The sequence below is a fragment of the Molothrus ater genome, chromosome 4 (assembly GCF_012460135.2).
Source record: "Molothrus ater isolate BHLD 08-10-18 breed brown headed cowbird chromosome 4, BPBGC_Mater_1.1, whole genome shotgun sequence".
NCBI lineage: Eukaryota > Metazoa > Chordata > Aves > Passeriformes > Icteridae > Molothrus > Molothrus ater.
This window is the reverse complement of record NC_050481.2, coordinates 60,660,473-60,688,400: the sequence shown is the minus strand read 5'-3', so window position 1 is coordinate 60,688,400 and position 27,928 is coordinate 60,660,473. Positions and strand designations below refer to the sequence as shown.

At 38.2% G+C, this 27,928-nt stretch overlaps 1 protein-coding gene across 6 annotated transcripts in view; it reads left to right on the top strand.

Moving 5' to 3' along the window:
- PPP2R2C (protein phosphatase 2 regulatory subunit Bgamma) overlaps positions 1-27,928 on the top strand; it is a 190,236-nt gene that overhangs the window by 140,147 nt on the left and 22,161 nt on the right. For all 6 annotated transcript variants that reach the window (XM_036382744.1, XM_054514743.1, XM_036382746.2 and 3 more), the window contains 2 exons: positions 2,070-2,247; positions 20,212-20,376. In XM_036382744.1, the coding sequence (XP_036238637.1) occupies positions 2,070-2,247; positions 20,212-20,376 (343 nt within the window). The remainder of the gene's footprint in view (positions 1-2,069; positions 2,248-20,211; positions 20,377-27,928) is intronic.

Sequence of the window (27,928 nt, the reverse complement as noted above, 5' to 3'; positions counted from 1 at the left end):
GATACACTGACCAAAATAAGTATTTTTGAGAGTTCATGTTGATAAAATTCTCTTATTGTGACTTAACATACTTTCATAAAAGGTTCTTTAACCTTTTGTGCTGGAAGCATTTTACTTGTAATTAATTTTGAACAGGGTTCATGCCACATTCAGAGCAACTGAGTTAAAGACAGTACACCAAATTTCAGTTTAATCTTTTTTTTGGTTTTATAAAATAATTATTTTAAGAGTGTGATTTGCAGTAGTCTGTGCTCTGGTAAACCTGAGATTCTACATTGCTGAAAAGATGCAATCATGGAACTCATATAAGCATATGTGATCATAGAATTATTCAGTTTAGAAAAGACTGTTGAGATCAAGTCCAACCAGGAACCCAGGACTGCCATACTCAATAAACCATGTCTCCAGGTGCCCCTTCTATGTATCTTTTAAGTACCTCCAGGTGTGCTGACTCAACCACTTCCCTGGGCAGCCCCTTCCAGTGCTTGACAAAAATTTCAGTGAACAAATCTTTCCTAATATCCAATTATAATAGAATACCCAGTATAATCCAGTTATAATATAATAACCTTCCCAATGCAACTTTAAGCCATTTCCTTTTCTCCTGTCATTTGTTTCTTGGAGAGGAGACCCATTATCCACATGTTAATGTAGATTTTTGCTCTCAGACTTTTTTGGCTGAATTCACTCCAGGTGTTTTGTCAAAGGAAGTGGCTAAAGGTTACAACTGGAAGGCTGTATTTTATAAACACTAGTATGTCTTTATTATTGAAAACAAAACAACCCAACAAGTCTATTGGAAAAAAAAAGCTTCCAAAATGTAAATATGACTACATTAATGGAATATTTATCTGTTTTGTATGATTAGGCTAACAAAACTATTCCAGATTGCTTATAGTCTGAGAATTCTCTGAGAATTCAGCATCCTCTTGAGGGGAAGAGGAGGGACAGGCCCTGATCTCTTCTCTGGGGTGACAGTGACAGGACCCCAGGGAATTGCATGAAGTTGTGTCAGGGGAGGTTTAGGTTAGATATTAGAAAAAGATTCTTCACCCAAAGGGTGGTTGGGCACTGGAACAGCTCTCCAAAAAAGTGATCACAGCACCAAGCCTGACAGAGTTCAAGAAACATTTGGACTCTGCTCTCAGGCACATGGTGTGACTCTTGGGGATGGTGCTGTTCAGGGAGTTGAACTCTGTGATCCTTGTGAGTCCCTTTCAACTTGACATATTCTATGATTCTGTAATTCAAAGGTTGAGTTTTGTTTTGTTCCTTTAGTAGAAAATGAAACTCAAATGTTTCAAACTCAAACTCTATGTTCCTCTTTTAGACTACCTTGTGGGTTGATGTATGATTGTTTCTGATGCATGTTCAAAAACATGGAATAGTCCCAGTCATGGACCACAGCTTTACAGTGTTTAATGCTTTATTGATAGGGAATAAATTGAGTGTCCACTTATTGAATCATGACTTTGAAGTGACACACAGAGAAGTAGCAAGGGCACATTGACAAGTGATGATCTGTGATATTGGCTTTTCAGGGGTACATGTGTATGTACAGTATGTCATGTTTGCTTTGTTTTGCAAGCCTTTATTTATTATGTTTCTCTGAGATTACAGCCTTTTCACTGCATGAGTATTTTGAAAGACAAACATCAAGTAGCAAAACAAATAGAGTTAAGTGATTCACAGCTAAGGGCAAACCCTTTAGCAAAAGCAAAATATGAGTGCTTCACTGCTTGCCAGAGCCTCCTGCACATGTGGGGCAGTAGCTCCTGCAGTGGGACTGAGCTGTTCTGCGGCAGCTGGCAGTCCCTCCCTTCCCACAGTTCAGGCTTTCCATCACTCTGCCTGCCTCTGGTCTCTCCCTTCTTCCTTGACAAGCAAGGCCTTGCCCAGCAGTTAATCCATGGGGAAGTTCAGCTTGTGCACACTGTCAAAAAATCTTATAATATTGCAGTCTTTGAATGCTTTCTCTATATTGGAATTCTCAACATCCTAGCAAAACAGTATTTCAAGTCTTACTCTCTTTCTTGTTTGTGTTTTGTTTTTTTTTTTTTTTTTGGCAGGTGCCTGTATTGAAACCCATGGATTTGATGGTAGAAGTCACTCCCAGGAGAATCTTTGCTAATGGTCACACCTATCATGTCAACTCAATATCTGTCAACAGTGACTGTGAGACGTACATGTCAGCGGATGATCTCAGGATTAACCTCTGGCATTTAGCCATCACAGATAGGAGCTTCAGTATCCTTCATTCTGATTCCTTGCTCAGTGTCCATGTTATTAGTGGGCTTAAGAGGACTATTTTAAAATATTTTTCTGCAGGTTTTAAAATATACCTTTACTTACCAGAATCCTTGCAGTATCTGTAACAGCAAATGCTGAGATATTGTAAAAGACAGCTAAGAGATTGAAAAAATCAGGGAATTTTATATAAAAAATAATGGTGTTGGTCAAAGACATTTAAATAAGAAGCAGATGCTAGCTGAATGGTAACTATCCACCTGACTAGAATACTCTGTACTGTTGTATCCTGAAGACATTTCATGGTGAGATACTGCACCTTGTTTTGCTGCAAGGTCAGTCCTTATCCTGTCCCTGCCCCCCATTCTCCATCATTCTGCTTCCCACAGCCCTAATGCCCGAGATGCACAGTTTGGGGGGTAGGCTCAGCTGTTTTGTGGGAGTTGTGTCTGTGATTAATGCAGGCATTGATGTTTCAAGTGCTGGTGTTATCCTGAAGGCTCCGTTGTGGACTCATTCTGGCCTTCTGTGAGGCTGTCCCTTGCACTACAACTGGGTGGCTTGGAGGGGGAGCAAGAGAGAATGTAGCCAAGAAAAGTGATTCTTTATGTTTTGCAGAACATAAATAGACTGGTAAGAAGAAAAATAGGTTATGGGGCCAGGTCAGAATGTTGTATTCCTTTGGCATTTCTTTTTGAGTGTATCAAAAAGGAGCTAGAAGAATATGTCTCTGTGGGTTCATTTGAGGGACTACTAGATGTCAAAGTGAAGTTGCCCTTTTGGGGTAGATTTCCTCAGAGAAGGCACCAGTGTAATGGGATGTTCTCCCTGTCTCTGGTGGTTGTATTTCTTCCTTTGTGGGCCAGGTCATCTTGGAAATTTAACCCGTACTTTGCTAATGTCACAGGAAACATGATCTTTAAATCAAACAACGCTTAATGTCTTTAAAAAATTACCTTTGCAGGGTCAAGTGACAGGTGCCCTTACCCTGGGGATTGTATATCTGAATATCTCCTCAATTTTTTTTCAAACTCATACTGTTTTTCTGTCATTCACCTGTGTAGATTAAGCAAGCTTAATAGGTTCCCTCTTTAATATGACTGTTTATTTAGGAACAATTTATATGTAGTACTTCAAAGTCCAGCTATGTCTGCCTTGATATCCAAGCAACTGTACTTCCATTCTTTAGTAAGACAGATCATAATGATTTAATTTGATTATTTTCCAGCACAGCTATTTGGAGTAGCAGTGGCTCTGACAGTGCCCTCCTCACAGCAGCTTCACCCTCCAGACTTCTCTCTGTCCTGGACACTTTTCCATGTGACTCTGCTGTGTGTCCTCCTCTTCCAAGGCAGAGCAGTGGGTCAGACCAAGCACAGTAACCTCTGTATCCCTGTGTGTGATCACCAGATCACATTCCAGAGTGCTTATGCAAAACAAAGCTTTGCCTTTGGCAAGTCCTTTTGTTGTATTAAAGCTATTAATAATCTATGGATTGTCAAGACAAATGTTCCTGAAAAGTTCTGAAAACCAAGTAAATAGTTGTTATTATAGTTCATGAGGACAACATGAATTTTTAGTGTCGTTTGCCACACTAAGAGCTTACTGACAGAAATATCAGCAGTGAATGAATAGCTGTGGGGACTTTGTTTCAAGCATTAGCTCACTCCTGTGGTTGAGTATGTACTGATAAAATGTCTTTGAAGGTTTCTGATTGATTCATTGATTTAGGTCTTAAAACATGATAAAGTTTATAATGACACACTCGTTTTTCTGAGTATGTTCTAAGAATGATCATGAGAGGGAAATTAAGAGTGTGTCTTTGAGTTTTAGGATAGGAAAATTTTCCTGTGTCTGAGACAGGGGCTTTGGGATACTTGGATTTCTGTCTTGGATTGGGATACAGATATTGCTGCTTCTTTTGCACTTGAATGAAAATCTGTGAGGACTGTGCTGAGAGAATTAAAGCAGTGACAGCAGATAACACAAGGCAATGGGATAATAATTTCTTGGGGCAAAATGTTCCTGCTGAGGTGCCCATGGTGGCAGAAGGTTGGTTTTTGTGGCTGGATACTTGAATGTATTCAGGAGAGTAGGCTGAGTTACAGAGCCTGTACCCACACTGTTTCAGACAGTATAAGCTGTACCTGTCTGTACTCAGTTGTCAAAACCAGGTCATCAGGCAGATTACTTTTACCTAATTCTTTGATAAACAGAAATTTTGACATGGGTATTCCAAGAGAAGGTGGGATAGTTACGGAATATTGCTTATATTGGGGAATTGACTGGGAGGCCATGATAACTGAAAGAAGGGGATGAGTAAGTTACACTTCCATCAGTCTCCTGACAGGGATCTTTTTGTCCATACAGAACCCTGTACATCTTGTAAAATTGCAGGGATGTGTTTTTCCCTGGATAACATCCGTCCCTGAAACTAAATTTCTGTCCTACAGAAAAACAACTTATATAAAAATCTCCTGGAAGTGGATGAGTTTCTGGTAAAATAGTGGGTGTGCCAGTTACAAGTAAGACGAGACATATTAAGGTGGAAAAATTCTGCCAAACAAACAGTTTAAATTATAAATGAATGTTGCTGGGCTTGGTGCCTTCTGTAACACATTTAGAGGGATAGGCAGGAGGAGGCTGAAGCTGCTTTAAAAATGCTTCTTTCACATCTTTTTACTGAATGCAAATGGGAAATGAAGCATCTTGCTGTTTTACATTCAAGGCTTGATTCCTTGAAATGCATGTTTAAAACAATAAATAGAAAACATTTTGTTTTGAAGTGGATTTTGTTAATAAGGGATCTGGCAGGGATGAGTATTTGTCTTTCAATTTTCCCTCAGAGGCAGCCCTGCTACATATAATGACCTCCAATCTGTTTACTCAAGAGGCTGGTTGTGACAATGACACAAACAACAAATACAGTGGTAGAGTTTCTGGACATTCACTTAATGTCTGAACATCTTTACAAACTGCATGAGAAATGCTGGAGAAAGACTGAATCAGCAGCAGTGTGTTTAGGTATTTTACAAGTGAAATACTTTGCCCTGTGGAATTTAATTTGAGAACAGTTTGGCTCTAACCATTGTTTTAGCAGTTTTACAAATCACTGATAATTTTTTATTTCTTTGAAAATACAGAACAATGGAAATCTTAAAGTAATTCTCTTTCTGTAGTCTTTGGGAAAATATTTTAAATCAGCTTTTCAGAATTTGACCAGAATGTTTACCTTAGGTAAAGCCTTAGACAGATAAAATACAACTAGTGCTTCTCTGGTTTGCTTTTGTATTAGTGTAAGCACTAACTGGGGTGAAAAGCAGATGAGTGAGTTTATTCTGTGCCTATGTAAATTTAATGAGGAGTATGCAAGACTTCTGTACATTGCTTCCCACTTGCAAACAGGTCTGCTCAGTATTGTTTGGGCAGGAGGAGGCAAGGGAGAGGAGGAGGTGAGAGAAAAGGAAGGGGGAAGATTAGCCTGGTAAATAATTGCACATACTAGGATTTTCTTCAGTAAAACGTTTCATGTGTTTGGTTGTGTTATGGAGAGTGATTCAGTGACCTTAATTATGGGTGATATTGTGCACTGGAAAAGAAGTAAGGTAAGGGTTGCTGTATTTGTTAATGTTTGGTCTGAAATGGTTTAGCAGTGCTGCCCATAGCTTAAGTCTTTAGATAATCATCTTGGGTGAAATGAATGAGAAAAAAGGACTGCCAGGAGCATACTGATAAGGCTTACTTGCCATTAGCAGCAATCTTTGGACTATCTAGCTGCACTAAATATTCTTTATGAGAATGTATTTGGATTGCTCACAGAACTATGTAGCTCATAGCACTTGAACCCCCTTCATTTCCTGGTAGCACACTATTTCACTCTAGAGGCTGTCATGGCATTGCTATGGAAACAACATTGCTGTTTCCAGCATGTGCTCATCTTGAGACTCATCTTGACTAAAATACTCATTTCTCAGTCAGATCAATATAGTCCGGGGTTATCCTGTTTTAATAAAAAATTCCTTCTTCTGTGTCCCAAAAGGGTTAAGCTAATTAGCAAATCACCATAGGGCCTTCTTACAGTCTAATGTATTCTGGTATTTGAGGCATATCTTGGATAGTCAGTTTGTTAGGCACCATATCTTGGGAAAATGAATTTAGTTAAGAAGTAAACAACAGGAAAAAAATAGAAAAACCCAACATAACGTGGTACATTGATGGAGACCAAGTTTGTGGCAGCCCACTGTGTATTTGAATGTAGTGCATGTATAGGGCAAATACAGAGCTCTGGGAGCAGCTTGGGCTGGGGGAAATAACCAGCCTTACAAAATCCCTGTCCCTGCCTCAGTGCTAAGTATGTGAAAGCTAAACTGAAGCAGATCTGCAGTATTGTCTTGTTATTTGTGGAGGAAGTTTATACCCTTGAGTGAGATAAGGCTGTTTGTATAAAAATGCCTGAGTGAGGATGACTGTGCACAAGCCCTGTGCACAAGGATGCATTTTCTGTGCTCTCAGAAGTGCATCTGCACTGTGTGAGAAACTGCTGCCACCTGCACCCACTGCACTGTTTGGGAGATGGCAGACCTTATTCTCTTTTGAGAGCTCTGTCTAAGCCATGTTAGCACTTCCTAATCTGTCAAGAAGAGTGTGTCAATCTCTGTCAGGTATTTAAAAGGTGAATGTTATGCCATGGAGTCATATTCCAGCTGAGTTACTACTAGCAACATTTGAGTAGCTTTTCCTCAAATTTGTGTTCTTCTTTTGTTCTTTACTTCCTAGGGTCTCTCCCTCTCCCACATGCACTGTGTCTCTCTCTCTCTCTGGTAAAGAAGAATGAAGATGCCTGCAAAGCTAAAATCAGGTCTGTAAGTTAGAGGATTGCAGAGGTGCCATGTGCACCTCTGTGCTGGAGAGCTCTCTGATTCTAAGTCTTGAGAAAGGATTGCTTTGCCTTTCTCATTAAAACACTCCTACATGAACAACTGAGGGGAAAAAAAAAGCTTTTTCAATGAGCTGATTAGATTCTGGGTTGATGGGATTCCCTTGCTAGACTCCACTTTTTCAGAACAGAATACTGTCTAGTAAAAGAGTCTTCTACTAAGAGTTGGCAGTGGCAAACCCAAATATTTTCATATCTGCCTTGTAGTTCCTTAAGCCTTGTAGACCCTTGTCTTTCCCAAGAATTTTCCATTTATGTTACTCTTATCTGAAGCAATGGAAAAATTTTTCATGAGAAAAATTACTGTAGTGGAGGGAAATTGATTGTTACCCATTTAGCAACAATTCACGATCTATTTCAGGTTGTTTTAAAGTGATGTGATTCTTAAAGCTCTGCAAAATGGCAGGTTCCATTGACTTTGCCTTTTAATTTTCTGGGTTTGAGATCTTTTCAGATTATTAAAAATAAATTATTTTTAAATTAATAAAAATAAATTATTTTGAAATTGGTACAGATACCAAATCACCTGGTAATTTGAGGAGTGCTTACACTGGTGTAGTTCAGTAATAACTTTTGCTGAGATGTAATTAATAGAATAGCAGCAGGTGCTGTGGTTGTTATATAGGTTTTATTCCTAATGCTTGTTATTTCTGTGTCAGCAAAGGTATGTATGAAGGGCACCAGGCCATAGATCATATACTGAGGCTTAGGATAGGCACAAACTCCAACATAAAGCTCCATAAAGTGCTGCTGATGGGACCACAACAAAGTGCTGTATAGACATGTATTAAGGGTACTTAAAGGAATTCTTGAAATAATGAAAAATAGCCCCTTATTAGATTATTTTAATTAAGAAAGATTATTTTAATTAAGTAAGCAGAAAGCATAAGCAATTCAGATCATCTCCAGAACTGGACACAGCACTCCAGGTGGAGTCTGACCAGAGTGGAGTAGAGGGGCAGGATCCCCTCCCTTGGCCTGCTGCCCACACTGCTTTGGGTGCAGTCCAGGCCACAGTTGGTTTCTGGGCTGTGAGTGCATCCAGCCTCTCATCCAGCAGCATCCCCAAGTCCTTCTCACGGGGCTGCTCTTGATCCCTTCATCCTCCAGCCTGACTTGATACCAGGGCTTGCCCTGGCCCAGGTGCAGCACCTTGTACTTGGTACTGTTGAACCTCATGAGATTCTCTTGGCCCCACTTCTTGAGCTTGTCCAGGTCCCTCTGGGTAAGTCCTTGGTGTGTGTTTTTGGCTGAGTGTTAGGAAAAATGCAATAGGGATTCTTTTATTAAAATCACACAATAAATGTTTTTAGTGTCAGTCTAGGGGTGAAATTAGTAAATAGGTAATGGTGATAGATAAATAGTATGTGTAACTGTAAGTTGTCATCTTCGCTGAACTGCATAGAATCCCAACAGTAAATGGAGCCTTTCATGAACTCTCAAAAGACTAATTTGTAAGAAAAATTCTGTGTGTCCCCAGTGCAAAGTACCAAGAGAGATCTGCATTTCTAGGATCACTTAAATGACTTTGCCTAGTAGGCACTAATGTAGATACAGCTTCTAAAATATACACTGAATTGTCTTCTGCTTCTGTTGAGGTAAAACTACAGTTCAGATACAATATTATTTCTGATGTGGTCATCATTATTTAGAATATCTTAATTATGTACAGCTTTTAAGCTTTTCAGAGTAAGAAAAGTTGTGTGTTTATATGTGAGCTCCTGCAAATTGCAGTCTTTATCACTAGCTGTGTAATTCAAATACTAGACAATAATTACAGCCGTAAGGCTGTGTGAATGCGCACTATAATCTGCACCTTGCAGATTATTTGTTTTCAAGAAGTCCAGAGAAGTCTCAGCAACTTTTTGGAGATCTCTTAAGGATCTATAAGTTCAGATTTAGGGAGCTCTGAAAACCATGACTAAATCTGCAGAAGTGGTTTTTCAATACTTAGTTTGGTTTTGCTTCTTGCCAGAGGACACTTTGTGATCCCTGTCAGGAACAATTGCTTTTAACTATTCTGATTACCTTAAATTGACTCCTATCTTAGGAATTTGACTGTCAGCCAGTCAGAGGGAATTGGATGACAGAGCATGACTGATAACCAAAGGAGCAATATCAGAGCTAGTTAAGCAGTGTTTTAGCATTGAATCCCTGAGTGAGATCCTCCTGGCCATGCAGCTGAAATGTGCATTGCAGTGAAAGCAAACAGTGCATGGCCTGAGTGTATGATACCAGTGCCATCAGGGCAGGGGATGGCATTATGGAAATATTCCCTATCTAGCCATCCTCCAAAGTAAATAAATTGGAAGAGTTGAATCTGGCTGTGAAAAACCAATTACAGCTGAGGCCTTTGCATTCTTGGCAATGACCAGTCTGTTCCTTTTTCCACAGTTGCTTTTAAGGAAGTTAATTTAAGGTGGTTTGAGCATAGCTATGGCCTTGGGATAATTACTGCACTGTGGATTTATTATTTAATAGAAATATTAATTTGTTAATCAGAATACATAATTTTCTTAGTTATCACTCCTGTCCATACACAACTTGAGGTATGTGGTTAAGTTATTCTTTTAATGGATTTTTTTATCTAGCCCTCTGTCTTCTCTAATGCAGTTGTCCCCATGTAGACACCCATACCTGTGATTCCATTCTGCAGAGGTAAGGAAAAAAATAGCCTGAGGCATTAGAATACTCTTGCTTTTTGTAAAATGTATAGTGAATTGTAAAAAGGAAAAAGAAAATTCACTGGAGTTGTAGCAAATGATAGAGAATAGTGTGAAATTCTGAGCCTGTAAACACCATTTCAGGATTCCTTAATAGGGCATTAAAGAACACAACTGAGATTTCACTGAATTCATGTGTTTATAGAGCAATCTAGGCAATGTGACTCTAGGAGATACTTAAAATTTTACAATAGGTGCAAAGATGTCTTTTCACAGATCTCCACAGAGCCAACTGCTTTCCAATGTAATAGGGATGGTAGCAAACAAGTTACTATTGCTCTCTAAAATATCATTATCTCAACCTTTCTCAAGTTTATTGGTATGGAAGAGAGAAAGAGCATATAATAGGGCTGAAATGAATATTAGCATCAACTACAAGATTTCCTTTTTCAGCAAAGAAATTTCAGGTGTTATCCAGAATCTGAGATCCTTAGCAGAGAGGGATTTGGGTATTATGTCAAAGAATATTAAATTACAGATAAAGGGTCACATCATGGAACTGATCCTCATCTAAGCAGCACTCATATTTTAGTGTAATGTGACTGCAGTCAGTGAAGTTATTCTTGTAGAAATGGGTAACAGGATTCAGTCCAAGATTTATTGTCTTAACTAATTTTATTTCTTCAGCTGATGAGTTTTAATCAGTGTGTTGTCATTGTAGAAGCTTTTAATTGCATACTTTTGTTTCCCTCTAGATTAATTTCTCATTGAAGCTTTTTGAAAATGAGCCATTCTCTGTTGTCACAGGTGCAGTCGGTGTATCCAACTTGAAAAACGTGTATTATGAATTTATTGAAAGTTGGACAAAAACCCCATTACACAGTTCTAGGTACAATTATATGAAAAGATAATGTAGAAATAATTTAATCAGCTCTGCCAGAGGGGAGAATTCTCTTAAATGAGTCTAATTATTCTAATTCCCATGCGAGTTTGGACCTGAAATTAACCTTGCAAAGCACAGTCTTCTCAGAGTATTAACAAAAAAAGAAGAAACTATAACTTGTTTTGCTCATTAGCTAAAAAAATCTTTAGCTTGAAGAATACTCATACAAAGACAGACAGATGTCACAAAAATACTCATGGGGTCATCTCAGGTACTGTGTCAAGCTTGAAGTCTGTACCTGTGTGAGCTGTCAGAACCTGAGGCCCTGGAAGCTTTTCTAACTCTTAAAAGAGCTGGGACATTCTCATTAATGCACACATTGCTTCATTTTGTGTTGTAATAGTACACATTGGTAAGGACTGCATGTGAAATTGCAATAGTTTGCACCTTTGGAATAGAAATGCTCTGTAAATAAAGGCCATATTAACTTTCACAAAGTTGTAGCACCAGTCTTAAGAGTAAGTTGATTTTGACTGTTGTCATACTGCATGCTGATGGGCATTCTTGAAAATCCTTTCAAGTGAACTGAGCAACCAGATAATAAGTCCTGCCATAAGTTTTTATTCAGGTATCTTATGTAACACAGTATAGGTGATTTGAATGTAAATTTTATTAGTGTTTTTAAAGTAGCTGTTTTTCAGAATTATCTGGCTATTTTTGAAGATAGTTTTATTTCACTACTTCCATAACAAACATACAGGGAAGGGGAGAGATTTATGCTCTGAAAGACACTTGTAGCTAGCTAAAGTTTGCAAAAATGTATCATTTGTTACTCAAATTGAAAAATCAGTAAAAATAAGGAATTTCTCCAGCCTGGTGTGGTACAAATACTACTGTATAAGGGTTTTCTGAAATGTATATGAAAGAATAAGTTGCATATTGTGAAAGAAAAGTTTCCACCCAAATGTTGTAAAGAGTCTATACCCTCCAGCTGGAATTTCTGTGTCTGCTTTTATTTAAGAGACACATCTTCCTCAGCTGCATGGGATTTTAGTAATTACCAAAAAGAAATTTCTGAATAGGAATTATGTGTTAGCACATAGGTTATTCACTACAAAAAAAAAGAAAAAAAAAAAGAAGAAGAAAAGAAGGACATTTCATATCTTATTTTTAAGCTATGTCAGAAAAAATCCCTGGCTATTTTTAAGATGGAGCTTGGAGAATTTTATATGTCATATTTCTCTGTACTACCAGGGACTCTATGCAGTAAACTAAGTAGATCCCTCTCAGTTTTCTGTTAATGTATTTCAGGAAAGGTTTGTGAACAATGAGATTACATTGCTTTTGTTTATAAATTATCCTTGCCTTATTAATGTTGAATCACTCTTTTCTTGGAACCTTTGCCAGTGTGTAGTACACGATGCCACTTAACCACACCACGTAGAACAACACTGCCTAAGAGAAGCTCAGCTCAGGGACTTCATGGTGCTCCTCTATTAATAATTTATTTGTACCTGAGGCTCTTCTGGTATTTGTGTTCCAAGTGTAACATTAAGCGTGCCACAGTAGTTTCAGACAAATCATAATCAATTAATATGCAAATTTATGAACTAAATATGACTGTAATCTTTCAGTGACTGACTGCAGGTGTGTATTTATGAAGGCAGCTCTTCCTCTGCTGATTCATCCACTTAACTTTTCTTTCAGCTGTGTTAATGCAGATAATGATGTCTTTGCTCTTAAAAATTTCAATCTGCATATGGTTGTTGCTAAAGCAGGCATGTGACTGTGTTTACAGTTGAAAATGTGGGTGCTCTTTTCAAAAAAACAAGCCAAAAAATTCCATTCCTAAATTAATTAAAGTTTTCCATTATCTACTTCTAAAATCATTATTCTCTGAGTAAATCAGTGGTTGCAATGTGTAGCAACAGGCCTTTCTATGATAAAGTTTGGATGTGACCTGCACCATTTAAAATGGTCCCTTTCCTATGAGTGCTACTCTACAATTCTCTGCTTTCAACACTTGGTCAAATGTTGCAGCTACTCCATATGCAGTTTCTCTTATATAGTAGAGTTGTTTTTCTGCAACTTGCATACTCCAAAGTCTGATGTTTACTGAATTTATGGCAGTAAAAGCAATTTCCTAAAATTTTACTATGTACATATAAAACATGTTGATTCTTTTTTCAAGTAATATTTGTGTAATGGAGATTCAGGGCTTTCTTGCTGCTGTCTCTTTTATCCTACCAAGATAATAGGAGTGCAAAGTAATTCTGATGTTGCAAAAATCAGAGTGAGGTCTCCCAAATTCAGAATGAGTCTTTAGACCAGCATGCATTCTGGGAGAAAGTTGCAAAAGACAAATGTTATAATGATAATAATAATAACCACTCAAAACCAATTATTCAAGAAGAGAACTGAGTGAATACTGCCATGACTGGACAGCTGCAGGTAGGGAGGTGAGAGGCCACTAGATCAGAATACAGTCTTGCTGGCTCTTAACCTTTGCCAAGCCTTTGCTACTTCCTATCTCAGTTAAATTTTCTGTAAAACATTAGCACTAATACTGACTCTACTTTGCTTTAAACCTAATGAATGGAAAATGTTTCTAATACTACTCTGAATTTCTTGCTATATATCTCCAGTTCCAAATGAAACTTGAGACAGAAATTCCAGAAGTTTCAGCTTTGGCTCAGAAGTTGGATATTTAGGTTACATTCTTGAACAAATGTTGTCCCATAATCCTGAGGCTCTCTGTTTTCTATCAGCTGCCAGATAAATCAGTAACATCTTGGTTCCTAAACACATAGAAAGGGTGTGAGTGTTCACCTTTGTGATCCTCATGTGTTGTAGGTGTCATGGTTTTAGAAGGCAGAAATAGAGAGCAGAACCAGGCATGACTCTGGCTGGAGCATTACGTACTAGACTGTGAGGAGACGTGGGCCATCCTGTACTGACAGTGGTGTGCTGAGGATAAATGTGAGGCCATTGCCCAAGAAGCATCATTCCAGCATGCAGACCTCCTATTACCCATGCTGTATAAAAGTTCACTGCCAATAATACAGGAGGATGTACTGAATATATCATCCTGTCTCTGGATGAGCTAGATCTCAACCTCTTGTTTAGCTAACATGGCCAAATTCTCTTTTGTGGCTAGTTCTAGCTGAATAGATGGAAAGTTTATTGCTACTGCAGCCTTTTGCTATGACCATGACTTTCCTCTTCTACTAACAGCTCTTTGTCATCTAGCTTAGTCTGTAATCCTTGACATAAGAAACCTCAGAACTCCAAAGAACTGTGTTAACATTACTTAATCTCTTCTTTGTATGCTCTTTATACGTGTTCTTTGTATTGTGAGCAGTCCCTTTACTTTGTGTTTGCACAGCACCTGACATAATTGGCTATGGTTTGGCCTTCCACATAGAGCTAACAAGCCCCATAGTGGTTTTTACTCTTTCTGTATCTCATAATCCTGATACGAGGAAAACGACAGAAGCCTTTGTACTATTGTAATGGCACTGTCAGATAGTCTTTGATAAAGACATTTTATTTCCAATCAAAATCAAGTCATTTAAATTGGTGTTTTCAGCAAATCACCACCAGTGTTAAGACTGTTTCCAAAGTTCCCAACTGCAGTATGGTGTCTGAAGAATCACTGTTATAAATACCATGGAGTTAAAAATAGAATTGGGCAGACATTGTACAACTTACTATGGATCGGTATCTTACATTAACAGGTATTAGGTTCAAGGCAGCTGGGAGGAGCACACACTTATGCAGTTCATGCTTTTGTGGTCCAGAACAGTCAAATGATACAGAAAATGTAATTGCAACTCTCTGGGCTTCTAATAAAACCCTTATAGTACATGCTTTTAGAGGAGCACTGGGCAAATGCTGTGCGATGGAAAACATTGGCACTATGGCTATTAGGAGTACTTGGAATATAAATACTCTCTTTGCCTAAGGTAAAACACTGGAATTTGAAGAAAGGTCACATCTATTAACCTATTGACAGTTCATTTCAGACCCCTTGACTCCTGAACAACAGGCCTGAAATGCAGAGCTGGAGAAGCTGGACTTTCTCCAATGCTGTCCATACTGCCAAGTGATGCCTATCGTAGAATTGTCATTTAACAGTGTATCTATAAGAAATGTGAAGAAAGGAGTGAGTTGATGGTTATTTGAAAGTTAGGGCTTGCTTCTTTTGTTGATAATAAGATTGATTTAGTCACATCATGATGTTGTCAAGCACACTGAGGCTTAATGTACCCAGCCTGGAAGAAAGCTGGAGCCATTTGGAATTCGTTTTCCCAACTGGCACATGGTGTAGGAATGCTGTAACCATCATGTAGGAAGTGTAAAACTGGTAGAGCTTGATTTGTAGGCATCACAGTTCCCTCCTTGTAATGAAAATAGTGTGCACTAAATGACTTGCAGGGGAAACCACTCAGAGAAATGCTTATATTAAAAGTGTAGAGCCTCAGCAGGACCACAGTAATCAATTACTCTAAACTCAAGCCCTGGCAGCTTCCATGAATTGCTATTGATTTCAACTGCTAGTCAGTGAATCTTTCTCAGGCTAGGCAGGAATGTAGGTGTGAGATGCAGACAAAATTAGTAACCTGAATAAACCTCTGTGGAAAACACAGGGAACTGCCAGGTTTGGTAAAATATGTTATGCCGAAGGTTATTTTTTGAAAGTGCTTAAATTTGCAAAAACCTAAGTCCCACACAAGGATAAAAATGAAGTGTCATATCAGCATATATTGAAATAAGAAAGATGAGAATTTTGTTTTTCTTGTGAAGTTATTATGGAAAATTTTGTCTGGCTTTCTAAAGAAAGCCTCACCTCCGCCATTGCAGTTGAATAAAGGGGGAAGGGGGGCAAGTAATTTTTTTTCTCGAGCCTACTTCTGACCATAGAAACTATTTCTTTCTTGCAGTTAACCCACAAGTCATTTAAAAATTATTCCAAAACAGTGGTAGAAGATTTAATGCTTTAGATGTCATAGCTTGTGAGCTACAAATTTGTTCTCTACAAAATTCAGTTTCTTGTAGAATTCCTTGATGGTTTCAAGAAGCAGCTATTTCTTTATGCATACTGTTCACTTCAAAGGGAATTTAATCTGTTTTGAGGAGGCTGCTATGTTTCCATTATCATACAAGGAAACTTATTCTGGGACCTTTTTTGCTCAGCAGGAACTCTGTGTATTTTCCACATTCTCATTATTCATGTTTTGGCATGAGCATAAAGCAGGCATGCTCATTTATATTCTAGCTGATCAAGAGGAGAAGTCTGATTAATATGAATTTTGGATCAAGGTGAGGGTCAACTTTGTAACCTGCAATAAAAGAAACTTTCTGGAGTGACTTCTCCCAGAGGGGAATATTTCTGTTAGATCAGTGGCCCAGAGGCAATGGAACAAATTTCCTTCCTCCTGTTACCCTCATTTTGCTATCAGCTGCACAGCAGCAGCGCACAATACTGGATTAGAACTAAACATACCATATAACAGAATGGTGTACTCAGATCACATTCCTCACACTGCATATCATTGCAGGTTGTTAATCATGCCTTTCCTTATGCTCTTTCCTTTCTCCTCTCTTAGAATTTTTCTTCTCTCCCCCTCCCCCTCCCTCAGATCTTTCCCCAAAGCCTCCTTGCAGCCAGGCCCCGCCCTGCTCACTCTCCTTTGTTATACTTCTGTTCTTGAATACTTTGGGGAAGGTAACTCAGCCACAGTAAAGGCTACATTGCCTTAGAGTAGCTTTGTTGCCTTTCCCAAAATTGCCTTTCCTGGTCTTGTAGTTCTACTAACCCAACTGTGAGAACATCATCTCTCACCATTGTAGTTGCTGGGTTTACTTTGGTTTCCATTTATTTATTTTATTTCCATTTATTTTTATTTCCATTTATACCACTTTTTATTTCCATTTTGCTGTGGAGAGCATCTATAAAGTCTGCTGGCCTCTTCATAGCTTCATCCTACTCCATGGAGCCAAGCAGTGGAGGACATGGTATGTAAGATAGCAAATAGTTAAGGGGGAAGGACCTGTTCTATTTTTCACAAGAAAGAAGATATTAAATTAGAATTAAAAGACTGCCAGTGCATTCTAGCCCATCACTGGTGAGGTGCAAGTTCAACCTTCCCTTAATGCAAGTATCTTCCAGGGATCAAAATGTCTTGTTCTTGTCAAGCATGTGTGGGAGTCAAAGCAATGTGAAAATTTTTCATTTTCTTAGGGGAAATTTCTACCCTGTTAAGGCACAGAAACACTGACTTTTTTAGGACAACAGAATTCTATCTAAGCACACTGCCAATGGTGAACTGAACTCTCTGTTCTTTCTGTCTTAGATGCCTTTGGTCCTAGGTGTTTTTTGCACACTCTGAAAATGAAGCAGATCACATGTGGTACAACAGTCAGATGTGATTGGTATTTCAGAGGTGAGTGCAGTGGGGAAGAAGGACAGTGCCCCACTCAAGAGCCCTCCACAAGATCTGATTGCAGGGGAAGGCAGTATGTAGGAGACAACTACAGGTTTGTGCTATTACCATAGTTTTCTCTTTAGCAGTAAAATTTTCATTTAATCAGTTTCTGCCAGATTCCCTCTGTTTCATGCTTTTCAAGTTCACCAAAGGCCCTGCTTCTGAAGCACACTGTCTGGTCCAGTTTTTTTTTTAAATTTTATTATTTTATCCTGCCATGCAATACTGTGCTTAAAAGGAAGACAAGACACAAAGGGAAGATAGAAAATAGAAATGAGAAATGTCTCATGGGAGATGCTTGCCCTTACCATTTCATGCTAGTTTAAATACAGTTCCCACACATCACATGTCAAGCTGTACTTGCTTGTTTTCAAATAGATGGCAAAAATCATGAGAGGAGGAAAATGTTCTTTTGTGTAACATATTCTTCTTTTGATATATTGGGTTCTGTAGCTGTCAAAACAAAGGCTGTTTTTCCATCTATTATTACAAATGCATTTGGGATAAATCTCATCTGCAACTCTCTAGTCCCTTGGTTGTTTACTTCAATATATTGTTACTGTTTTAATTTTTCTAAATCTAGTGGGATGATGAATTTTCATTTTTGCTATGGTCCTCAGTAGGCCAATGAGATTCTTTCACAGTGGAGATTTAGATTATGTCTGGAAATGCATTATGTTTCAAGTATTTTCTGCTTTTCTGGCAGGAGGATGGAATATTTAATTTCATTATTCGTTATAGGTTTATTCATTTTACACAATGAAAGGAAATTCATCAATAGTGTCTTCAGCATCCAGAAAAATGATACTTACTATGACTGTTTCATATACTCCATTTATATTTTATGTCTTTCTCATCACTCAGCAATTGCTCATTTCTCTGTTGAGAGGTAAAATTCTTCTATTGAGTAACCATAATTTCTCTGAACTCCACAAAGCAATTCAATCCCTGAAAGCAACTGCTTTTACTTAAAGGTGTTTCTTGAGACGAATTCACCAAATACACATAACTGAATAAAGGTTATCTTTTTTCTGTTGATTTTCAGGATTATTTAGTGATGCTTTATAAAAGAGCTAAATCAATGTTTCTAAATCTTAACATTCATTATACTTTTATGAATCATGATGGATTCTTGGAAATGGATGCAAATGTGAGAGTACAAGTAAGTAGGAATGCAGTTAAAATGCAGCATTAATTCATTCCCAGTTGTTATTAAATGTCACAAGATATTAATAGTTTTGCTGATATTTTCCTTTCTAAACCACATGGGGAAAGAAAGAAGAAAAACCCCCAAACCTCAACAGTGTGATATATGCGCAGTCATCAAGATAATTATCTCTGAATCTTTTGTACTATTTCACTGTAGTGAAATTCCAGACCTATATTTTTGGGAAAGATCAAAGTATGGTGTGTTAAGGTTGTGATGGACTGTATCCCATTCCCACAGAAATCAGTCAAAGGTCTTTGATTGGTCTTCCATTTGGGAAGTGGTCACAGTGGGAACAGAAAGAGGCTTAGAACCATGAATATGATTTCTCTCACCATCAATAAAACAGATTTTCTCATTTATCTTATCCTCTGAGATGTTTAAATTTTGAACGTCAGCTGATTCAAATTTTATGTTCAGGGAATGCAGGCACTGAGATGATTTGTGTTTAGGGCACTGCACTGGGACTCAGTAGATCTGGGTTTGTTCTGTCATGCATTTCCCAAGTGATCTTATGCAAATCCTTTATTGCTTCTCGCACAAATTCATCAGTGAAACAGGGTAATGTTACTTTTCTTGTTCAAAGGATTTGTTAACATTTGGATGGCTTATCTGCAGCAGACTGCTGAGGGCCATGTGAAAATGCACAATCTTATTTAAATGTACTGCTTTACATATATATATATATATATATATATATATATATATATATATATATATATATATATATATATATATATATATATATATATATATATATATCTCCATCTTTCGTTTTATGCTTATGTATCTATTGCTTTCTTCCAGCCCCCTCATGAGACTGTTACTTTCATTCTTTTCTTGGTAAGCAATCTTTCACAGACTGGCCTTCTCCTCCAAGCATGGCCTCAGTGTGGGCCCTGGGCTTTAAGGCAGGTAACGTGTACAAGTGGATATGTAAGTGTTGGAGAGGCACCACGTGAGTTACTCCTCATGTGGGTAATCTTTGGTGATCCAGCTGTCAAGTTTGTGCTTGGGGAACTAGATATTTGATGTATTTTTGTTCCAGATCATGTTCACTTAAATGATTCGGGTGTATGATTCTCAGTCACAGAAGTTCATCCTGATTTTGGCAGTGGATATAATTTACATAAAAAACCTAAGAATGCCATTTCAGATACTACTTTGTTTATATTCAAATACTGCACATATTTTTCCTACAGAAAATTGTATTAGTATATATTTACTCAAAATTAATAAATACTTCTGATACTTCTGTGTTTGCCGCACGTGCCTTTGCAAAAAAAAAAAAAAAGGCACATTTTTTTTTTGGGAGGGGGGGTCTTTTATCTTAATCTGCCTGTATTTTTAGCCTAAGTTGCATAATCATGAAAGCCAGTGAGCCTGACTGGAGTGAGCAGATCTGAGCTGTTCATTGTTCCCTCTGAATCAGCATTATCTGGGATAGAGCAGTGGTTTCAATAACAAGTCCAGGAGATGTAGCTACCTGTTCTCTATTAGCTTCAATGAAGAATTGAGAATTCTATGTCCCTGCAACACTGTTTCTTTGATGTCTTTGCCCAGCATGGATAAATGGTGCCCTGCTAATGGCATCTACAGTAAAACCATGAAGACTGAGTTTTACTGAGTTTTGGTATTAAGTGGGCCAGGTATGGATATTGAAAACTGTACTGCTACCAAAAAATTGAGTATATCTTTAAAAGCATTACATGTGTTCACATTTGCATGCTTCCTTCGAGTAAGAGTCATGGTTTACCTGCATTTTTCTTGATGAAACTTCCATTCAGACATTGTAGATATAAAGCCAGCCAACATGGAGGACCTGACAGAAGTGATTACAGCCTCTGAGTTCCATCCCCACCACTGCAACCTCTTTGTCTACAGCAGCAGCAAAGGATCCCTGAGACTCTGCGACATGAGGGCATCAGCCCTCTGTGACAAACATTCCAAGCGTAAGTCCTGGCTCCACTGAGCCCCAGATATCATTAAAGTCTTACATTAAAGTCATATTCACACACAGCACGTAGATGGGTGCATACCCCAGTGTATATTTCTCACTTTCGGGCAAAAAGAAAAAGAAAACAGCAAAAAGAAGAATTTTTTTCACCTGTGCAAGTATTAGCTGTGAACTTGGTAACAGTTGTGTCTGTGACTAGTTGCCCTTACAGTTCTTATTGCGAGGATCAGTGAAGAACCCAGAACTCTAATGAAATAAAGAGGATTCCTAACAAATCAAAGAGGATGAGGGAGTATTTAAGTAGATGAGCATACTGGTTTGAATACACAAGTATGGTTCTCAATGCTAGAGCAAGTAAATTTTGATTGTCAGACTGGCTTCAAATTTTGAATCTGTTTTGTGAATTGGGAAATCTCAGTATCCTTCCTAAAAATGTAGTCCCACATTCCCTATATGTATTTTTTCAACATTATGTCTGGAAAAACTCAGAGGAAATGCAATAAGTAATCAGGATGGGGTGGGGGAGGGTGGAAGGAGGGGAAGAAAAAAAATTGTGTTGGTATAGAAGTTGTCATCCATCCTAAATGATTTTATGTAGCCTGTGAAATTTTTAGATGAACCACCAAATCATGATAGTTCATATCTGAAATGAACATGAGCAAAAGGAAGTAAAATTTTAAAATATGTGACTATCTTTGTTCTCAAAGTAAAAGTTGAAGAAAAATGCTTGTTTATATTGTCTCACTACCATCTCTTTGTGGTCTAGAGAAGACAGACTGTGGTTCTTCCCACCAGTAATCTGGCAAGCCTGGGCACTTTGCCCCATGCAAAGCACCTGTTTGTTCCTAATCTCCTGAGGCTGAAAATACCCAACCATGTGGGTGGTTGCTGAGAGGTTGAGAACCTCATGAATGAGCTGTGGTGGCTCTTTAGCCACCTTCAGGACAAGGGCTTTTCCAGGACACCTCCATCTCACAGAAGTGGGTCATCAGTCTCTTTTGCCACGCTGAAACATTGGAAGGAAATTGAAGAGAAATTCTTTTAGTACCAGAGCACATAAGAAGGTTTATGTCATTCAGTGCCTACTTGAACCTGTTTGAGACAGGCAGATCTTATTAGTAGGGGCAAGAGGGGAGGAAAAAATATGCAAAGATTTAAATGAGACATAAGTGGTGCACAGATTTCATACATATACTATTTTTAAAACTGAAGTGAATTTAGTAAAAAGCCTGTGACTAGGCCTTTTGAGTGCAAGGAAAAATGCACATGCTCAGAACCTCTTAGGATGTGGTGTTCAATTATTAAAAAAAACCTTCAAGGACAAGTTCCCAAGCAGAGAAGTGCTTTACCTTTGTTAGCTGTATCTCTTGTACTTGTAGGGGGAATTCAATACCATGAAGTGAAATGTAAGCATGACACAGTCTGACACAATGATGTGAGTTATCCTGTCCGACTTAATTGTTTTGTTCTGTAATACTTCCATTTCTTCCTGCTAATAAGGCCTCTATGGCCCTGTAACTCAATGCCAAATGCCAATCAGAACTTATTACAGCCACAATACAGCAACACTGTATGAAAGAAGGCATTTTATGCTGGAAGGGAGTGCAAGGTCTAATGGTCATTGATTAAACCCCATTTTCCAGATCTATGAGTTAGAAAATAGCCATTTAATGTAGCATTGCTGCACTGAAGTCAAGTCAAGCTCATTGAGAATCTGAGTGTGTACAGTACAAAATTGATACAGCAATGGTAGAACTTCCAAAGTGTTAAAAGGAGGAGGCCCATGTACTGCTGATTGGAGTGGTTTCAGTATAGTTCTCAGAGACAAGCAAAGTGAATTATATACAGCCCATAGCAGCCCATAGCAGTCCAAAACCAGCCTGCAAAATCAAGTTATTTGCATGATTGTCTCTCTGGTACCTTGACTGTGCATCTGATTCCTCTTTATGGTAGCTAAATTTACAGCTGGTGCATATGCGTGATCAGTACCCTGCTCTTGTAGCTTGCCTTGTCTTTCAGTCTTTCCCCATAACTGACTTCAATTTTCAAGCAAAACACCACAGCTGGAGTCTCAGTAAACCCTCACCCATCCCTGCTTTCTCAGCACAGTCTAGTGTGCTGTATTTCAGATGCTGTATCATTGTGTGCTGTATTTCAGATGCTGTTCCAAGATTGTAATGAATGTACAGATTCTTAGGGATAAAAGATACAATGTAACACTTAAAAAAACCTCTTGGATAATGAGCATATGTTGTGAACTTTTTCATTTGCTCCTTTTCCCTTCATTTGTTCAAATCTCTGTAGCTCTCACTAAGTCCATTGCAGCTCCTGAGGGGAGAACCCTTCCATTTGTATAGGTTTAGAGAGTGCCATGAATAATTACTGTGCCATACTGCAAAAATAAATTACATATTCGTGTCTGTAGTGTAAGTCAACCATCACAGGATGTTAATAAATTATAGTGTCTTGAAGATTTCTGGTTTTCTGAGCTTAGTGGCAGAATCTCTCTTTTCAGCATTAGTGACAGCAGCACTACAAGGTTTCCCTTATAAATCCTCCTGGCTTTGACATGGACAAGATGAGACTACTTCCATATGTACTCATCCTTGATGCCTATGCTGAGATTTAATAGCAAACTGCCAATTTGTGTGATGAGTTGTAATGGGGGGATATCTGTCCCTTAGAAAAATTATCTCAAACGACCAAATCTGTTTATAAGGCAGTGAAAAAATATCAGGTCAGTAGCGGAATTTTAAATGGTCATTGAGATTCAGATAAGGTGTGATAAAATGTGTTGTGTCTCTAATAGACTACCTGAAACTGCTTCTTATAACAGCTCTGCAACAGATTGTGCAGTGCTGAGTGAGGAAAAGAAAATCTTACATAGTTATTGCAAATGTGTATCAGGGAAAGACCACTCTGTAACCACAGAGCAGGTACATACATAATGCTGTTCCCTGTTATTGTCAGACTTTCCAAGTAGTGGGAGAGGATGCCACCAAAAATGCTCTGGGGAAGAGGTGCCAAAGAGATGAGCACCCCTGCTTGTTTAGACTATTAGAGGAGTGGGACTGAGGAAGGTGTTCTTGCAGTCCACAGTGTTATAGGTAAAGATTAAAATTATGAAAGTCAGACTCAAGCAGCAGCACATAGGGAATTAATTTAAATAATATGGAACCTTTCACCTAAATAGTGTACTTGCCAAAGCACCCAAAGATTGCCTTTGAGACGTCATCAGGCAACATGCGTGGCAGTGCAGTGTAGAAAAATGGCAGTATATGGAAATCTGTGCCAGCAGCAAAAGTATTGTTAGAGCAGTCAGCTGGGAACATTGAAGAAATAAAAGAATTAACCCCCACCTCAAATTCCATAAATTTTTATGCAAGGGGTTTAGGTGTCAAGGAAGGCAAGCATAGGAATACTGTTGCAGTACGATGATCCTGACTAAAAATATACTTACAGCAGCATTTGCTCCGTTAACGAATAGTTGCTAATTTGGTTTTTAATCTTTTATGGCTAATATTATGTTCAGAGATCCTCATAAATGTGCATGTAGTTAATATCATTCTTCCAAACAGCTGGTAGGCTAGATGGGTACATATGGTTGTTTCAACAAATCATGCAATAAAGCAGTCAGCTAAAGAAAACTGAGCATGTGAAGTCGGAAAAAAAATAAAGTGCTTTTTCAGTAGTTCATCAGAATTATTAAAACTATCATTAAATGGTAAATATAAACTGTATAGTTATGTAATATGGAAATTTAAGCCACTCAAGAGTATAACTCCTATTGATATTTTCTATTGATATTTCAAGCCTTAATATCTTAAAGTCATTGCATGCTTCAGAAGCTGTAGTAATTTATTTAAATTCTGTATGTTGCTTTAAGGGTTTTTTAGTATTCATTTCTTAATATGTATTTGTAGATTAAAACCCTGTTTCTAATTATCCATTACCCATGTGCAAAGTTTACAGCAAAATACTGCAAGGAAAGAGGAGCTGCAGTTTCAAGTTTATTGCTCTGTGTGCTACAGCGATCTTAAAACCCAAAATTTTGGGATTGTCTAGCCTTAGCCTCTGTCACCATGAGTTGGTGCTTTCTGACCTCCAGACAGACTTCTCAAGCTCGTGTCCCCTGGGTCTGTAGCAGGAACCATTCAGAGCCCTCCTCCCTGTGAGCATCAAGGGTTTGTAGGTGACAGGCAATGCCAACCCACCCGAGCAGAGCAGAGCCTCTCAGCTGGTGCATCCCAACCCCATGGGCTGGACAAGCAGGGTCTTAAAAGCGTAAAATGGTTTCCCAGCAGTGCAGAGTGAATTCCAGGTTTGGTTTGTGAGTCAGAGATGCCACCCAAAGATGAAGGGTGTGGTTTTTCCATTGAGAGTCCTTTTCCACATTTTTATTTGAAATCCAGGCCTGAAAGAAGTGCCAGCCTTTCCCCAAGGATAAATGCCACTGTCCTGTCAGTCAGGCATGAAACTCAGTTGGGTTATCTGCTGGGCTTTTTTGAGATTGCCGTTGATTTTAAAGAATTCAGAATCATGGAAGCAGCCAAGGCACAAATAAGCTACTTAAACATGTTGAATTTTTAAAATTAAATTAGTTATATTTACCAGTTGTTTAAAGCAGGTTGGAATTTCAGAGACAAGACACCTTTCAGACCTCTGGCTGAATATGGATTATCTTTCACTTGCAACAGAGAACAACCAGATGCACAAAAAAGCCTGTGACAGACTATTCCTCCTGGATTTGCTAATTAATATTGACCTTTCCAAATGAATGATGCTTATTGTCTGGCTGAAAAAGAGACAACTTGTTTTTCTTCTGTGTGAGCTTTACATCTAAAATACGCTTTTTATTTCTGCATCTGGTCTCGTGTCAGGTCTCATGTCATCTGAGAGAGAGACAGTCATTACTCTCCCTTTGTGCATAGAGAGGCCCCTGTCAAAATGATGTCCACTTCAGGCAAAGTCTGCAAGTTTTCATGTGACAGGAGTGAAACTTATCTGAGCTTCTGAAATGATTTGACCCCGTGCTTGATGAAGGCTTGTTCTCCTTATCCTAATTCTGGATTTATTTTTAGGCATGCACTACAAAGGCATGTATGCATTGCTGATTTTATATCCCCAATGAAAAAATGCGCCCATATCCTGACAATATTGTAATTATGACTGTCACTAAAGGTCTGTTACTACAATTTCATGCATGCTAAACTAGACCCTGGAATGGATCCTTCCTTGTACAGGAATCCCACTGAAATTTAGTAACAGATTGCCTTTAGCATGGGCTCCAAAGCTTCCATTCTGCTCAGTTTGGATGAATGTATAAAGACATTTAAATAAAGACATTTAAAACATGGCTAATGAAAATTCAAAAATGTTTCTACAGAAATGCAATTATGTCTATATATTGTTTCCTCCAGTTGTGCAAGAGATGTTAAAATTAAATCTGAGGAAGAAAAAACCTGATTTATATACTCCTAGCTATCAAATACTAGGAGGAAAGAGAAAAGCCTGAAGCAATGGTAAATGATTTATGATTGAAGAGGTGTTTCATTAACCCCATCTCCCCCAACCACACAGAGATAAAGCAAATAATTGCTGGAAGATTGGTTTAATTATTCAGTCGATTAAAATTCCTGTCTTGTTTGCTTAATTTTTTTAATAGCAGCAAATACTGCTTTTTAATGTCTCATGAAACCAGCTTTCAAGATCTTATTTCACTGGGGGAAAAAACTCCACTTATCACTAATCTTATGTATCAAGATCAGAAAGACTTACACATCAGTTTGGCTGTAGAGCAGCAGTAGTTTTATGTCCCATTAACTCCTTGGGATTGCTCACAACACGTGGCATTAGGCATGCACATAAGTCTTTGTGAGACCCAGTTTAAAGAGGCTTGATCTTCTAGATTGGCTTTGTGTTTTTTCAATTCCTTTTCACTCTTTAGCACCATTTCTCTTTATTAACAAACTCACTGGCAAAGTTATATTAATCTAAGCTATCTGCAGTGAAGCTCCCACCCACTGATCTTCAGCTATTGATCTGGCTTGCCTTTCAGCACTAATGCACCCTCCCTTGTGGTTTGTGACAAGCTGCAGCAACTCAGTGCAGATGGTAAAACAGATTCTTAAATATTGATTTGAGGCTCCACTTTTAAAAGCTATGCTCTCCAGAGGTATTGATGAGAAGCCTGGTTTTAATACTGGGTCATTGGATAAAGGAATGCTGTACGGGAGGTGAAATTTCAGACTCGTGGTGTGGAGGGTCAGAAATTTGCTCTGAGTAAAAGGAGGAAAATGAGATGTGTAAGTGACCAGGGCACAAAGAGGTGCCCTCTGAATTCCATAAAAGTGAGTAGAAAATGGAAATATAAACCGATACTTCTTTTTAGTTTAAAGCAGGATAAACAGCTACAGGCTACGGTAATGTAAAATGTTAAACAAATGTGTCTCACAAAATAATTGTGTTTTAGATTGCTTATGAAAGCAGATTCAAAAACTCCCTCTCATGTATAACCATATCAATCAGTGTAGACCAAGAAGGCAAGGTTGTCACATTAGCAGAATATTCTATTATTGAAAAAGAATTTCCAAGGGAGATGAATGTATGAGTGGATTGGCTTAATGCAAAACAATAAAACATTCAGAGATAGTGAAAGATAGAGTAAATAATACTGGTAAATCAAATTATTATCATGAATAATAAAGCTAAAAGGTGTAAAGAGACCATGAATTTCAATGGGAGCTTTCAGTTGGGCTTGATTCACTTAGAATGAACTCATCTACTCTTTTGCATTAAATTCTAAAATAGATTTTAAACAGTTCATAAAAATGACCATACCTGGGCAGACCAGAGGTCCTTCTAGCCCAGTTCTGGCTCTGATATTGGCAGTGGCAACATCAACAGAAAATGTAAGAGCAGACCAAGTATAATCTTTACCCTCTGCAATTTGCAGCTGGAAACTTGAGGTTCAGGGACCTTTGTGGAAGTGAAGTTACTTCATTCTGCAATACTGAAATGGATGTTTGGGATTTTTCCTTTCCTTGAAGTTGTGCAGTTACTCTAGAACCTGTGTGTACTTTTTAGCATTCACAATATCTTTCAGAAAAGTCTTTAGTAGATTAATCAGGTACAGAATGAAGGACCATCTTCACTCTGCTTACCCTGTCCTGGTTTCACATGGTGACCCCGACTTGTGGATTGGATGAGACAGTGTACAAAGTGAACTGTCATTCCCTGTTCATCCTTTCCATGCCACTCTTAATTACCACCCCCTCAGTCTCTCCTAGGCTGAGAGACCCCAGTCTGTTTAGCCATTCTTTGCATGCAAGTCATTTGGTATTTCTGGTCATTTTTATTGCCCATTTTTATGTCTTCCTGAGATCTGTACCATATCAGAGATAAGCCCAGAACTATGCTTAGCTCAAGATGTGGCATTTCTTGAATTAAACAGCACCAAAAAATGCTTTCTGTGTTGAATATTAGTAACAAGTGTCATGTACTTAAAAAAAGAAAGAATATTAGTATTTTCATAGAAGCTCAAATGA